This window comes from Camelus ferus, chromosome 10, assembly GCF_009834535.1.
Source record: "Camelus ferus isolate YT-003-E chromosome 10, BCGSAC_Cfer_1.0, whole genome shotgun sequence".
Classification (NCBI taxonomy): Eukaryota; Metazoa; Chordata; class Mammalia; order Artiodactyla; family Camelidae; genus Camelus; species Camelus ferus.
The window spans coordinates 67,054,083-67,071,170 of NC_045705.1; the positions used below are offsets into that span (position 1 = coordinate 67,054,083).

A 17,088-nucleotide genomic window follows, 5' to 3' on the forward strand; every position below is an offset into this window, starting at 1 on the left:
CCAGTTATAAAATTCTGGTTTTTGAAGTGAAAAAAAAAGTGAATGAAGGGCCTCAAATGGCAAAATATCCTTCTTTCTTATGGATGAGTTGTATTCCATTACATATATAAGTATATATGCTGCAACTTCATTATCTCTTCAGCTATTGATGTGCACTTAGGATGCTTCCATATCTTGGCAATTATAAATAATGTTGCTGTTAATAGCAGGGTGTATGTATCTTTTTGAATTAATTCTTATTTTGTGGTTGGCTTTATTCGTTCGATAACTATGAAAGTTTAAAAAGCTAAGGCTCTGAACGTTCTTAGATATAATGAACAGTACGTATATGTAAATTAAAAAATGTATATGCAGTTAAAAAAAAAAAAAAGGAAATGAGCTATCAAGCCATGAAAGACGTGGAAGAAACTTAAAAGACGTATTACTAAATGAAAGAAGCCAGTCTGAAAGGGCTACAGACTGTACGATTCCAACCAAATGACATTCTAGAAAAGGCACATCTACAGAAACAATAAAAAGATCATGGTTTCCAGGGGTTTGGGGAGAGAGCGGGAGGGAGGAATTGAGTAGATGGAGCACAAGGGATTTTTAGGGGAATGAAATTATTCTGTGTGATACTATAGTGGTGGCTACATATCATTATACATTTGTCAAAATCTATAGAATGTGTAACATCAAGGGTGAACCCTAATGTAAACTGTGGACTTTGGTTGATAGTAACATGTCCATGTTGGTTCATCAATTGTACCAAATATGGCACACTAGTGAGGGATGTTGAGGGTAGGGGAGTATATATGTGTGGGTGGGAAGTGCTATGTGTGAACTCTATTTTCTGCTCAATCCTGTGAACCCGAAACTGCCCTAAAAAAATAAAGTCTATTAAAAAAAAAATAAAGAAAAAAAACTGCTGTAAACACTGTGCAGATTTTTGTGTGGACATAAGTTTTCAGCTCTTTTTTTTTGAAAATTTTCTCCTAGTCTGTTGATTGTCTTTTCATTCTCTTAAGAGTGTCTTTTGCAGAACAAGTTTTTAGTTTTAATGAAGCCCAGCATACCAAATTTTCCTTTCATGGATTGTGTTTTTAGTATCGTATCTATAAATTCATTGCCAAATCCAGGGTCACCTCAGTTTTCTCCTGTTGCCTTCTGGAAGTTTTATAGTTTTGTGTTTTACATTTAGATCTTTGATCCATTTTGAATTAATTTTTGTGAAAGGTATAAGGTCAGTGTTTAGATATATATATATTTTGGTATATGAATGTGTAATTGTTTCAGCACACTGAAATTGTTGAAAAGACTGTCCATTCCACATGGAAATATTTAATTGCCCTTTGTCCTTTGTCAGAGATCAGTTGACTCTACTCATGTGAGTGACATTGTCTTTTAAAATCTCCTACATTCTGGATTTGTCTGTGTCCTCATTGTATTTGTTTTCCTAAACTGTATTCCTCATAAACTAGAAATTGGGTCTAGAGGATTAGATTAATGTTAAAAATTTTGGCAATAATGCTTCCTGGGTGATTGATTTTATCAAGTCAGAAGGTACACAGTCCTAGGTTATCCTAAGACTGGTTAAAGTGGTAACCAGCAGATCTTTCCATTGTAGAGGTCTGTTTCTCCCTTTGTAATTAGTAAGTACTCTGGGTGTAATACTTTGGTCATGTAACAAATGAATATTTGAATCTATATTTTTCAGGCATGTGCTAGATTCTTGGGAGACAGCAGTAAAAAGAAAGATTTCTGCTCTCACAGAATTTGCCTTTTCCCCTCTAACTTTGAAGATAGTAGTAGGATTGCGTCTGTCCTTGGAGAGGGTTGCATTTGCAATTTACGGTATGTTGATATCAGAAAAAATAGGATCATTGAAAAAGTACATGCCATAAGTACAGAATTTCACATGGGATAATGTAAAACTTCTGGAGATGGATGGGGTATTGGTTGCATAACAGTGTGAATGTACTTCATGCCACTGAACCTGTACATTTAAAAAATGGTTAAAATGATAAATCTTACGTTATTTGTACGTTAGTACAAGTTTTTAAAAGTATATGTCATTATAATGCATCACTGAACTTAGCCATGTGTCACTGCCTTTTCTCTGATAATTTTCACCAGGCTTCTTGTTGGTCTGTTTGGACTGACAGAGAAACTCTTTCTGAGATAAAATTCTATAGTTCAGTTCTGGTAAAGAGGAAGAGGCAGTGATGCTATGTTTCATCCACTGCCTCCAGTAGAGCCTGTCTTTGTGGCCTCTCAGGAAGACCATTGTTGAGATCTCTGGGTGTCCTGGATTGTGCCCAGGCTGTGGGTGGAGCTTCAGCTGTTGGTGCAGACAGGCTCTGCCTTTCACTATGTGCTGTTTCCGTTTGTTGCAGTTCGCCAGATGCAGGCCTGCCTTTGCCAGGATATGGAGAAAGATCTACAACTTAAACCATTGTCTGAATGCTGCCGTTTGACCCAAGAAATCTATAGATTCATAATGAGAGCAGTAACCATAAAGCAAGCAGCAAAGTGATTGTTGACCAGGTTGCTGTGAAGGCAGGCCCTTCATTTAGGAAGTAAACCCTGTGATTATGAGCAAGAGCTCTGTTTAGAGGGAAGGAAGGAGCACCATTATTTGTGGCTGATGGAGCTTGGATAACCTCTCTTGCCCACCTATTTGCCTGAATTGACTGTGGAAGAGAAGGTGGTAGGAAAAGCTTTAGTGATGGCTATGGCAACAGCATGATCATGGTAAGGTGAACTGTGACTTTCTTCAATTTGTAGACATTTTATGCATCTGAGACTTTGAATTGCCTTCATGTTGGAGAATATCTAGCTTATCACATTCTCATTTTTCAGTATACAGATTATAGGTTATATGTATATAGCCTTTGCTTTGACAGTAGAATAGGGAAATTAGTATGTTGTACAGTTTTTTCACAGTTTTGACTGAGCTGCAGTAGGAAATACGTTTTCTGTTAGGAACTAGTACTCTCATACACATGGGTGTATATAACTGTAATGAAAGTTTCAGGAAATGATACTTACCCATACTGTTTTCTGATACTGTCCATTTCATTTAATTCTATTCTTTCATTTAAAAACATGCATATATGACCTGAGTTGATTTTTATGACCCATGGTTTAAAGAAGATTGGTGTGGAAGAGTGATTCCCACAGTATGTTATATACCCAGGATTCTTTTATGTATAGGGGTTTATGAAGTCAAAACTATTTTCACAGTAATACTAAAATGTTATTTGCCCTTTTCTGTCTCATTCTTTAATAAGTAGAAATTTTTCCAGAAATACAGTGGCATTTTCCAGAATTACTTGATGTGCTGACATTGCTGTCAGGGTTAATGCAATGTATATTTGTGTATTCTTTTGTTTTCTAAAATTTTGTAAGGTAGTAGGATGTAAATGTGTTTTTCTCTTTTTTTCCAGAGATTAACTCAGTTTTTAGTATTCATAATGTGCTCTTACTAGCTACTTCTGATTATACCTGCTATAATCTCTGTACCCTCATTGTGGTCCAGTGAATCATTACTTTGAAATCCTGAAGTTTTCCTCGAGCCTTTGTGTAAATACAAGACATTGTCTTGTTTGACAGTTAAATGTTTAGAAAATTCCTCAGCTTTAATTTGTAATCATAAGACTGACATATATAACCCACATATACAAAAGCTGTTTGGGGTCTGCAGTAATTTTTAAGAGTGTGAGGGGTTCCTGCTCTCTGGGCTTAATTAGACTTAGTTTGTGCTGACATGGCTAACCCACCAAGAAGGTCAGAATCGTCAGTAAATGCGGGACCCGTTATGGTGCCTCCCTCCAGAAAATGGTGAAGAGGATTGAAATCAGCCAGCGTGCCAAGTACACTTGCTCCTTCTGTGACAAAACCAAGATGAAGAGATGAGCTGCAGGCATCTCGCACTGTGGTTCCTGCATGAAAGCAGTAGCTGGTGGACCTACAACACCTCTTCTGCCATCAAAGTCTGCCATCAGAAAACTGAAGGAATTGAAGGACCAGTAGAAGTGCCACCATTTGAAACATTCCTAGCCTATAACAGATGGGTTAATTTATGTTATGTAACAAAATTTTTTTTGGAAAGTGTAAGGGGTTCCTGAGACCAGAACATTTGAGAACTTCTCGTGTAGGGGTTAAGAAGGTAGGCTTGTTTTTTTGTTTTATGTTATTTTTTTGTCTGTTTTTTGCACACTTTTTTGTGGTTTAAAAAATATATATAACATGAGATCTATACTCAAGTTTTTTGTACAGTACTATTAACTATAAGAACAACGTACAACAGATCTCTAGAACTTTTTCATTTTGCATGACTGAAACTATACACACTGAACAGCAACTCCCCACTTGCCCCTTCCCCTCAGTCCCTGGCAACTGCTATTTCACTTTCTGCTGCTGTGAGTTTGACTAGAATATAGGCTTTTTAAATAATAGTTAGACTTCTGTTTGAGTCCTGGCTTGGCTACTTGTTAAGTAATCCTGGCTCATTACCTAACCTTTTTGGTTCTTTCTTTCCTCGTAACTAAAATTGACATTTTACTATCTTACTTCATAGGGTTGTTGGCGAGGATTAAATGAGCTAGAAAAATGGACTTGAAAGTCCTTAGCACGTAGGAAGCATTCATATGTTCACTGTTATTATGATAGAAGATGTGGTAACATCTAGTCACACTGATATTTAGCTGTAGCATTTCTTAGCAACACTCACCTGTATGAAACTGGACTGTCCAAGTCTACTCTGAGTACTTGTTCTCATTCTGCTCTTTCCTATGCCTTTAGACTTTTCTTAGTTAAGTGGGTTTTGTTTTCCAAACAAATTGTGATCTTCTTGAAATAGCAACTCTATGCTATTTATTTCTATTGTGTCTTAGAACTCAGCCTATAGTAAGCACTCAAGACATGTAAGTCCTAGTACAAAGGCGTTGGAACACAGGCTTAGAATCCCTATGAGTATGTTGGTGGGAAAAGAGCTTTTTAGGTCTCTGTTCTGATTCTTCACTCTCTCTTAGGAACTTTCTTCCACTACTAAGCAAGCTTCCTAAGCAAGTATAGTAAAGAATGAATTATAATTTATTAAATCACTTCAATTTCTTTGGTTATTCCCCATTTTTCGGTTGGCAATATAAAATTCCAACATAATTGGCATGCTTTTCACCAGAGTTTCTTTTATTACATCCCAACAATGCAAGAGAATCATAGCAATAGATGCCAAATAATTCAGATTAGGACAGTTTAATTCTCTGTAAATGTATGTAATGATTACTTCGGTAGCACCTTCTGAAATTTAGAGCCACACAGGCAAGCAGGCGTGAAAATTTTTTTACATCAAGATTTGAACTGTGTTCTAAGCCTTCTACTTTGGTTGGTCACTCTTTTTTTCTCCTTGAGCCTGTCTTCAGCCTTCTGTTCTGATCTAACTATCTTGATGTCCAGAAACTTGTTCTTGTGTAAGCAGGTTGCTGCTCTGTCTTGTGGCTCTACACTTCCCCTGTTCACATATGTTGGTTCCTTTAAGCTCCAGCCTAGAAATCAGCAACAGGAGAACCAACTCTACCACTTAGAACAGAAGCTTCTTCCAGATAACATCTTCTGGAAATGACTTCTTCATATTTAATTACTGGCAGTTTGGGGGTGGAGTGAATACAGTTGTTGGATTTCATAAAATTTCATCCCTAGAATTAGACATTTGGTATGAGGAGATTTAGAGATGGTGGAACTTAAAAGAGCTCCTGAAAGGGATAGACTTAGAAAACTTATTAGGAACCTGCCACTGGGGATGATAAAGAAGGAGCAAGTTTTATCTAATGTTTAGTGTTGTTTGAGAAAAGGCACGTGAAGATGACTTGTCTCTAGCTATGTAGACCACTTTTTTTGTGTGAAAGATAGTTGGTTTCTGAGGCCAATACTGATTCATGTTCAAAACAATTGCTAATATTTCTTGAGCACATATTGGCTACTGTGCATCTTTTGCCTCATTTAATCCTTATGCAGCCCTGTGCAGTGGCTTCTATTCTAATTGTTAGTTAAGTAGCTTACCTAGATGCTGCCACTACTCCATATAGTCTCTCTCTTAGTTTATAGGGCACTTGACAGTTGGCAGAGTTCTCATAGTATATTCTCTTTTAAACCTCACCACAATCCTGTGTGTTAGGTGAAGTTCTTGACATCTTCACACAAGAAGATTGAAGCTTAGGGAATTTGAAGTGCAAAGTAGTGGTACCTAAACACAGACCCATACCTACTTTTGACTCCAGTTCCTTTGTTCTCGTTATATAGTTTTGCTAAATACAATAGATAATAAATAGAGTCACACCTGAAAATGAATTTTCTAAGAATTTTCACTTAGTTGAAGGTGACTGGTAATGCTTTAGATGTCTGGAGAAATTTAGCAAATGTAATCATTAACTTGCATTATTGGTTTCTCTGGTAGCTAGAGCACAACTGCTTTATTAAGTATTCCTTTTACTATTGGACTTTTTAATGATGTGAGTCAGTTTACCACTCTTACAGTAACACTCCTAGGTGAATTCAGAAGTGAAGACAGTTTTCTGTGCCTTAACTTTAGTTGGCACAAATGGGTGACTGAAAACTAAGGAAATAGGTCTTGCCAGGATTATAATGTCATGGTAGTGGGGGAGGGGAGGAATATATGTATTTTGGGGGGACAATTTAAAATACCAGCTCTTGATCTTTTGCCAGTTCCTCCCAGAACTTTGACTCAGACGTGAAATTCCATGATTCCTCTAAATCTCAAGTTTGACAGTTTGAAGGAGGTCATATGTTAGTTAAGAGCTTGACTTTTGTGTATGAATCAAAACATTAATCATAGCTCCAGAGAGAAGTGCCATAGGGGAAAGCATCCTGATCAGCATATAGTAGGGCTGGAAATAGGTACATTTATATAATATCTTTTGGTTACAAGTGGCTGCTTACTATCTCCCCCAACTCACCTAAAACAGGAGAAGCAGCATGTGTGAAACAGTTAATGGTTTATATCATTTACTAAATAAATGTCTAGAGCCCATGTTTTCTAGAACAGGCTATCCTTTAGGTTCACTAAAGGTATCCTTTAGGTTTCTCAGTGACTGGCAGAAAAGTCGCTCTTACTTCCCCTTTAGATTTAAGGTAAACGTCTAGGGGCCTTTTATTTTTTTCTATAAATTGTTTTCCCTGACAAGTATACCAGTCTTTACCTTCTAGGAACTGAAATGGCTGGCTTGCACCATGTATCAAAATAGTGACTTAGAGTTGCATCAGTTACAGAAGATGGTGAAAAAACTAGGCATTATCTTCATTTTTTGTGTTCTGGATGTCTGTTGCTATAGAAACAAACCAGGCAGTAAACAGGAGTGTTCAGGGAGTATTTGAATATCAGTGGATGTTCACTGGCTAAATTTTTTGAGTTGAGGAGGAAACTGGGTATTTCTGAATTCATTATTTTTTCCACTTTTGACTGTGTGCAGGTAATTTGAAGTTTATTTCCTAGTGATTAGGCGCTCTGAAATTCCCTTTTCTGCTCTAAGAAATGAACAGTTAGAAAAAGCAAATATTTAATGTTTCTTTTGTGTTATGATTTCACTTAACTCCGATTAATTTTTGAATGTCAGATAGAGTACTAAGTTTAGAAAATCATTCTGTGGTTACAAAAAGGAGATGAAGATTTGAAAGAGTAGGACAGAAGGTAGAGTGAGGAATTACACATCTTTATTTCCCAGTTACTTAAGAAATAAAACCACCAAGATGACTTTGACAATGATAGATGCTGTTGCTTGCTTATTTCCAGTTTCTCTGATGGTTTGACTAGGCTACTTTTGGAGGATAAACTCATCAAACTTCTTGCAGTTGATAGAAAGGGTCATATTACTGAGTACTGCTTTTACCAGTATCCACAGAGGAGACTATATGTATATTCTATTAAAAAGCTTTAGGGAAACAAAAATGTGCTTTTGGTATAATGTCTGAAGTCCAAATTTTTTCTCTTCAAGTTGGTGTTGAGATGCCTATCTTCATCCTGAGTTTCAGAGAATGATTTTGCTGCTTGTAGCCAGTTTTTTTCCTTTACAGAAATGTGACAATATCATGATTAAATTTGTAGCAAACATACTAAACAGTTGATTATACCAAGTAGTATGTAGAAAAGCAGAGAATGTTGGTGGAAGAGATCCAGCACTTTAACTCACTTCTCAGCCAATTGGTTTTTTGGAGGGCATATTTGTGGTCGAGTAAGTGTATCCTGACTCAAAGAATTTCAGGGTCATTCTGTATATAGTAGGTATTTGACATTAGTTCTGAGGGAACTTTAGTGAAAAGTTCACTTTGTGTTGTATATATCCCTTTTCTTTTGAGCATTCCCAGCTTTTTTTTTTTTTAATCAAAAGAGACTTAGGTGTGTATAAGCTTCTTGCCAAATTCTATAGATGATTCCTTCCTTTTATGGATTGCTCTGTCTAGTTGGAATTGCTGTGATTTGCTAATGTTTTTCATATATAGAAAGTGTTCTGTGTACTGTTCATCTCTGCAGAAGTTGATCTTAAATTAGCCCAGAAAATATTTGAAGACTGACCTAGCTGAACTTCCAACAAAAGAAATGCAAGCTTTTCAACCATGTCAGTTGATCAGTATACATTCTTTGTAATATATTAAGGCAGTTACGTTAAAAAACTAAAATGATGTGTCTTCCTTTATCCTTGTGCTCAGGCTGTTTATTGTTTTAAAGGCAGTAAATGTTACATCAAAAGATAAAAACTTGGGCCCAGATTTCAGTCATTGCAAGGCAGTGATTCCCACTGTTTTTGTATTACCTTACGGTGTTTCCATTAAAGTCCCTCATGAGGTGTAATGAAATTAACAAATTTTCTAAAAAATTACAACCTTTTATTTGTCTATCTGTCTGTCTGTCTGTCTGTCTGTCTGTCTGTCTGTCTGTCTATCTGTCATTAAGGAGGTACTGAGTGATCCAGTAGGGTAAGAGGGAAGCCCCAAAAAATTTGAAGAGGTCACTGCTACAGAGTAGCAACATATAGTCTGTATTCATAGTCCTTGGAACTTAGTAGTTATATTGAATAAAGAAACATTTCCTCTTAAGTCACATCTTATGGGGAGCCTTCACCAACCACTCTGTTGGCTGTTCTTCCTCCTGGACTTTAATAAGATTTGTATACCTGTATTAATACGTATCACATTGAATTGTAATTACAATTTATTTACGTGTCTGTCTCCCCCTACTGGCCAGCGGTCTCCTAGGACTGCCTTTTATCTTTGTATGCAGAGCATTTTTGGCTGTTACTCCATATTCAGTGTGTTCTATTTTTTGAGTAAGTGTTCAAATAGTAATTTTTGTAGCACAAACACCCATATGAACACACACACACACACACACACACACACACACACACACACACACAGGGAAGGGGTAGACAGTGATCTGTCTACATACGTATCCCCCACAATGTGTGACCTTGTGGTAATTGTTAAGATTTTCAAAAATATGGAAAGAAAGAAAATGAGAACAGCACTTTGTAGTTCAGTTGATTTTTGGGATATATATATGTTCATACTTTTATGAAGGGGGCCAGGTGAGAACCCTAAGCTTGCTTCTTCATTTAAAGTATATATAAGAGCTTATTAAGCACTTACCAAGTAGGGATTTGGTGTATGTTAGAAAGATTCAGATTTAATTCATATAGCTTTATAAGTTTATAAAAAGATGCCTCAAACTTTTTTAAAAGCAGTATTATAATGTGGGACATGAAAATCTACTTGTTACTTGCCATCTTACACCATAACCAGCAAAGAGGCTCTGTAATTAAAACTTTTCTCTCAGGTAGTAGAGTAAAATAGTCAGAATCTTAGAGAAAATAGGAGATGTAGAAATTAGTCTTGGTAAAAAATATTGGCAATTTCATCTTTACAGAGGGTGTGTAATAAATGTCATGAACTATAAATGCAGAGAATGAGCACAAACTTTTTAGTAGTATATACAATAAATGTTCTAACTTCAAAGCACTCTGTGTTATAAAATGGTCTCTGATTAGGAACAGCAGTATTTTTATTTCAGCCAGAATAGCTGGCTGTCCAGTAAAATAATTTGTCAAGTAAAAGCTAGAATCAGAAATCAGGAATGGTGGAATGTTAAGTTAACAGTGGTATAGCTAGAAATGTAATGTCCCTTAGCAGATACCAGAAACCCCCTGCTCTTGGGGAAGATCCTTTTCTAATCTTCTTTGTACCAAGCATGGTTTTCTGATTGATAGTCTCCTTTGTTGCCAACAGATCCCACCACTTTACCTCCTGTCTCTGCCAGAGCCATTTCAGCTGTCTGGGGTCTCCTTCCTTTGACAGTTACTTCCAGCTCAAGTTACTGGTCTGGGTGAAGTTTCATTCCAAAATGATTTTTACTTCCAGCTCAAGTTACTGGTCTGGGTGAAGTTTCATTCCAAAATGATTTCAGTAGTATAGAGTAGTGGTTAACCATTGGTTCTAGAACCAAGGGGCCTGGATTCTAATCCCAGCTGCATCAGTTACTACCTTTGTAACTTGGGCAGGTTACTTCTATCTTTTCGTTTTCCTTGTTTGTAAAGTTGAGAGAATAATATTCTTACAGGGGATGTTGTGTTTAAATGTGTTAATACATGCAGAGTGCTTATTATAGTACTTGGTATGTGGTAAGCACTCAAATGTTAGCTGCTGTTACTACTGTTATTTTGCCTTGGCATCATAGTTCACCTTCAGAGCAGTAGCCCTTCCGGGTGTCATTAATAAAAAAACAATTTCTTCATTCTCTGTCTCCTTTGTATCCCTTGGGGAATGAGAATTGCCTAAGGTCTCCAGAAAGAACTACCTCTAACATATGGTTGACTGAGATACATGGAAGTTTGTTTAATATAAAGAGATGGGGGGTGGGAGAACAGGAGGAAGAGGTGGAAGTCCCTAGGAGGGCTAGGCTACCCTGCCAACCCACCACCAGGTCTCTCTCAGAGTCCCTGGTTAGGACAGAGTAGGGCTGGGTCTGGAATTTAAATATTCTTTGAATAAAGGCAGACAGACCTGGGGCATTGGTATGTAGCAAAATTACAACATGGTATATAATGTTTAAAAAAAAGAAGTGGGGAGGCTGAGATTTTAGCTGGAATCAGATTGTAGAGGACTTTATTTTAAAACACAAAGGGACCTTCAGTTATTTACTTCCAAGGGAAAATTAGGATCTAGAGAGGTTAGGGTTTACTTAACTGCCTATGATGACCCAGCAAAGTAGAGTAGTAGAATTGACACTGGATAAGTTCTTTCTTTAGACACTTTTGCTTTCTTGTTTTTCTGCTATTATCTAAAAAGTTTAACTTAGGTCAGTTTTATCTTTCTTCTTCCTTTGTAAAATAATACAAATTCCTGATTCGCACAGGGTGATTATCTTAGTAAGAAAAACTGTTTGATATAAACTGATAAGACTTGTCCAGTGATTTTTAAAGGGTAATTTTTTTATCTATTACATTTTAATTTTTTTAAAATTGTGCTGAATGTATATATAACATAAAATTTGCCATTTTAACCATTTTTAAGAGGATAATTCAGTGGCATTAATTCACAATGTTGTGTAACCATCATTACTATTTCCAAAACTTTTTTCATTACTCCAAATAGGAACTCTTAACCATAAAGAAGTCTCCATTCTTACCTGGTAACCTCTAATCTATTTTCTGTCTATGAATTTGTCTATTCTTTGTACCTCGTAAGTGGAATCATACGATATTTATCCTTTTATATCTGACTTATTTCACTTAACATAATGTCTTCAAGGTTCCTCCATGTTGCAGCATGTGTCAGAACTGCATTCCTTATAATAGCTGAATGATATTTCATTGTGTATATAAACACCATTTATCTGTCATTTATCTGTCGATGGAAATTTGGAACTATTTCCACCTTTTTTGACTGCTGTGGATAATGCTGTTATGAACATTGGTATAAAAGTGTTTGTTTGAGTCCCTGCTTTCAGTTCTTTAGGGTATATACCTAGAAGTGGAATTACTGGATCATATGGCAGTTCTATGTTAAATTTTTTGAGGAATTGCTATACTGTTTTCCACACAGGCTGTCACCATTTTATGTTGCCACCAGCAGTGCATGAGGGTTCCCCACTTCCTCACTAATACTTGTTATTTTGAGGGGTTTTTGTTTTTTGGTTTTTGGGTTTTTTTGGATGATAGGAGTCCTAATGGATGTGAAGTGGTATATCATTGTGGGTTTAATTTGCATTTCCCTGATGACTACTGATGTTGAGCATCTTTTCATGTGTATATCTTCTTTGGAGAAATTTCTATTTAAGTCCTCCTTTGCCCATTTTTGAGTTGGATTGCTTATTTTGTTGTTGATTTGTAAGAGTTCTTCATCCATTCTAGAAATTAATCACGTATCTGACATATGATTTGCAAATATTTTCTCTTGAACAATCCTGTGGTTTGCCTTTTCACTTTGTTGATAGTGCCCTTTGCACAAAAGTTTTTAATTTTGATGAAGTGCAATTTGGGTTGTGGCTTTTTTTTTTTTTTTTTTTTTTTTGCTTTTGCTTTTGCTTTTGGTGTCATGTTTAAGAGAAATCCTCACTAAAGCCAGTATGTGATTTTCCCATGTTTTCTTCTAAGCTTTTTATAATTTTAGCTGTTATATTTAGGTCTTTGATCTATTTTGAGTTAATTTTTGTACTATATGGTGTAAGGTAAGATATCTTCATTGTCTTACATGCAGATATCAAATTTTCCCTGTGTTATTTGTTGAAAATGTATTTAATCTTAATGTCTTATAGCCACATGTGGCTAGTGGCTAACATTTTGGACAGCACAGATCTAGCAAATCATGTAATTTTTCTCCTTTAATCTGTTAATGTCTGAATAACATCAATAGATGGAGTGGAAATTCTCTGAACTAACAAACTGCTTTTGCCTTTCTGGCACAACATGGTAGTTCACTAAATACTTAATAACTTTTTTTAGTCACTTGTCTGTGCTTCCTTTCATATAAAATTAAAATGGAAATTGTCTAGAAAAAGATTCTGCTTTCTCAAAAAATGTTATTAGGCAGTGTGCCTTCTGTTGGTCTACATCAAACTTTATTCGTATTATAGAAATACACTGCTTTACTTAAAAATATACGTTGTACTACCTTTTTTCTTTTATAGATTGCCAGTCATTATTTTGTACTGAAATAAAATTCATATGCCATACAATTCACCCTTTTAGAGTGTACAATTTAGTGATTTTTAGTAAATCCACAAAGTTGTGCAAACATTACCAATATCAAATTCTAGAACATTTTCATTACCCCAAAGAAATCCAGTAAACATTAGCAGTTATTCCCCATCTCTCTTCACTCTAGCCCCGGCAATCACTAATAATCTATTTTGTCTATATAGATTTGCCTATTCTGGACATTTCAGATAAATGTAATCATAAAAGACATACAATGTCTTTTGTGATTAGCTTTTTTCACTTAGCATATTGTTCATCTGTGTTGTAGCATTTATCAGTACTTCACTCCCTTTTATTGCTAAACCATATTCCATTGTATGGATATGTACTGTATTTTATTTATCCTTCCCCAGTTGATGGACCCTTGGGGTGTTTCTACTCTGGCTATAATGAATAATGTTGCTATGAACATTTGTGTACACATTTTTGTGTGGACAAATGTTTTCATTCTCTTAAGTAGATAGATAGCTAGGAATGGAATTGCTGGGTCATATGGTAATTCTCCTTGACCAATTTGAAGAGCTGCCGGACTGTTTTCCAAAGAGGTACTGATCTGTGTTCCCACCAGCTGTGTGTGAGGGTTTTGCTTCTTTCACATCCTCACCAACAATTATTATCTGACTGGTAGGTGTGAAGTGGTGTATCTTGTGGTTTTGATTTGCATTTCGTTAATGACTAATGATGTTTCATGTGCTTATTGGCCAGTTGTGTATTTTTTAAATAATAATTTATCTTACTTTAATTATATGTTCAGTTAAAGTGTTTTTTTAATGCATAGGAAAAGTACTAAGGGAAGAAAATATTCCTATAATATGTAAAGGGTCTCAATTAAAATTATTTTGTACATAATTTATACAACTTTGTTATATTTATATGTAAGCATTTAATAATTTTGAGGCTATGGAAAGTGATATATTTTATGATTTTATTTCTAATTGTTGCTAGTATATAAAAATAAAATTGTTTTTGTGTGTATTGATTTTATATTCTACAACACTGCTAAACTCATTTTTAAGATCTAGTAGAATTTTTGTACATTCTACAGGATTTTTATATAACCAATTAGGTTATCTGCAAAAAAAAAGAGACAGATTTACTTCTTAGTTTCCAATTTAGGTGCATTTTACTGAGCTAGCCAGTTGTATATCTTTGAAAAATACTCATTTAAACCTTTGCCCATTTTTATTTTGTCTTTTCATTTTTAAGTTTTAAGAGTTCTTTATATATCCTAGACATTAGACCCTTATGAGGTAAGTAATTTGCAAATATTTTCTTTCATTCTGTAGTTTGCCTTTTACCTTCCTTGATAGTGTTTTTGAAGCACAAAAAGTTTTAATTTTGAGGAAATCCAGTTAATCTATTTTGTTGTTGTTACTTGTACTTTTGTATCTTATCTAAGAGACTATTGCCTAATCCAAAGTCATTATTTATATCACGTTTTCTTATAACAATTGTGTAGTTTTAATCCTTACATTTAAGTTAGTTTAAAATCTGATCTGATCCATTTTATGCAAATCAAAACTACAATGAGGTATCACTTCACACTAGTCAGAATGGCCATCATTCAGAAGTCACGAACGATAAATGCTGGAGGGAGTATGGAGAAAAGGGAACCCTCCTACACTGCTGGTGGGAATGTAGTTTGGTGCAACCATTATGGAAAACAGTATGGAAGATTCCTCAACAGACTGAAAATAGACTTACCAGATGATTCAACAATCCCACTTTTGGGTATATATCCAAAGGGAACTCTAATTCAAAAAGATAACGTGCACCCCAATGTTCATAGCAGCACTATATATAATAGCCAGGACATGGAAGCAACCTAAATGTCCACCAACAGATGACTGGATAAAGAAGTTGCAGTATATTTATACAGTGGAATACTACTCAGCCATTAAAAAGAATAAAATAATGCCATTTGCAGCAACATGGATGGACCTAGAGATTATCATTCTAAGTGAAGTAAGCCAGAAAGAGAAAGAAAAATACCATGTATCACCCATGTGGAATCTAAAAAAAAAAAAAGACTATGAACTCATCTACAAAACAGAAACAGACTCGCAGACATAGTAAACAATCTTATGGTTATCAGGGAAAGGGAGTGAGAAGGAATAAATTTGGGAGTTGGAGATTTACAAATGTTAGCCATTATATATAAAAATAGATTAAAAGAAAGTTTCTTCTGTATAGCACAGGAGGCTGTTCAATATCTTGTAATAACCTTTAATGAAGAAAAACTATGAAAATGAATATATGTACGTATATGTATGACTGGGACATTGTGCTGTAGGACCAGAAATTGACACATAATTGACTGTACTTAAATTAAAAAAAAAAATCTGATCCATTTTGTTAGGTTTTTTTTTTTTAATACAAGATATGATGTATAGGTCTAGCTTCATTCTTTTACATGTGGATACCCAGTTATTCCAGCACCATTTCTTGAACTCTTTTCCCATTGCATTGTTTGGTATCCTTGTTGAAAATCAACTGACTGTAAATGTAAAGGTTTATTTCTGGATTTTCAGTTCTGTATGTCTGTTCATGCCAACACCATACAGTCTTGATTACTATAGCCTTAGAGTAAGTTTTGAAATCAGGAAGTGAGTCCTCCAACTTTGTTCTTTTTCAAGATTATTTTGGTTATTCTGGTTCCCTTGCATTTCCGTGTGAATTTTAAGATGATCTTGTTAGTTACTTAAGAAAAAAGGCAGATGGGATTTTGTTAGGCTCTGTGTTGAATCTGAAGATCCATTTGGGGAATATTGCAATCTTAATAATAAATCTTCCAGTCCATGAACACAGGACGTCTTTCCATTTATTTAGATCTTTAATTTATTTCAATACTTTTTTTTTCCTAGTACACAAGTCTTGGGCTTCTTTTGTTAAGTTTATTCCTTAGTATTTTTTTTTTCATGTGATTATAAATGGAATTGTTTTCTTACGTTCATTTTTAGATTTTTTTATTGCTAGTATATAGAAATAGAACAGATTTTATTAGTTCTAAAAGCTTTTATTTGTCATTTGTGAATAGAGATTGTTTTACTTTTTCAAAACTTTTCAAACTTCTATTTCTTTTTCTCACCTAATTGCCCTGGCTAGAACCTCCAATACAGTGTTGAATAGAAGTGATGAGAGTAGACATCTTTATCTTGTTCCTGATCTCAGGGAAAAGCTTGCAGTCTTTACCATTAAGCATGATATTAGCTGTGGGTTTTGGTACATGCCCTTTATCAGCTGGAAGAGGTTCCCTTCTGTTTCAAATTTGTGGAATGTCTTTTATTGTGAAAGGGTGCTGAATTTTGTCAGATACTGTTTCTGCACCTATGGAGATGATCATGTGGTTTTTGTCCTTTATTATGTTATTTTATAATAAAAACATTAAAGGAAAGTTAAGTATTGAAAGACAGTATGGGGAACCTGAAGACCCACTACCTACCTTATCACTGAAAGCTAACAGACATGAACTGTTGTCTTCCAGTGTTTCTTTCCTATGCGTGTATTTTTAAAAAAACAATGTTGCTATATTATAGGCATAATTTCATAAGCAGTTTACAATGTTATTTGTTGTAATAAACATGTTAATTGCCACATGATGTTTCTAGAGTATATGTTAACTTTGGATGTCTTAGCCATTTTTCTATAGCAAGTCTTCTTTTATCTGACCTTTAAAAAATGATTTCTGTCTTTCTCACCCCATTCCACTCCCCCAAATATCTAAGAGAAACAGATGGCTGCTAGCATCAGTGAATATTCTCTGCTCAAAATTCCTGACTTCCTGACTCTTATCTGTTTTTTTACTTTTTAGGTGTCTTACATGAAGACATTTTGAGAAAAT

General features: G+C 35.1%; 1 protein-coding gene and 1 pseudogene across 2 annotated transcripts in view; both read left to right on the forward strand.

Moving 5' to 3' along the window:
* KDM2A (lysine demethylase 2A) overlaps positions 1-17,088 on the forward strand; it is a 96,287-nt gene that overhangs the window by 31,773 nt on the left and 47,426 nt on the right. Inside the window, exons 2-3 of one of the 2 annotated variants that reach the window (XM_032489955.1) lie at positions 1,697-1,833; positions 2,376-2,733. The exons of the other annotated variant lie outside the window; for it this stretch is intronic. Coding sequence (XP_032345846.1) covers positions 2,725-2,733 — 9 coding nt within the window. The 5' untranslated portion in view covers positions 1,697-1,833; positions 2,376-2,724. The remainder of the gene's footprint in view (positions 1-1,696; positions 1,834-2,375; positions 2,734-17,088) is intronic. 2 annotated transcript variants of the gene reach the window in all.
* LOC116666588 lies at positions 2,985-4,067 on the forward strand (annotated as a pseudogene).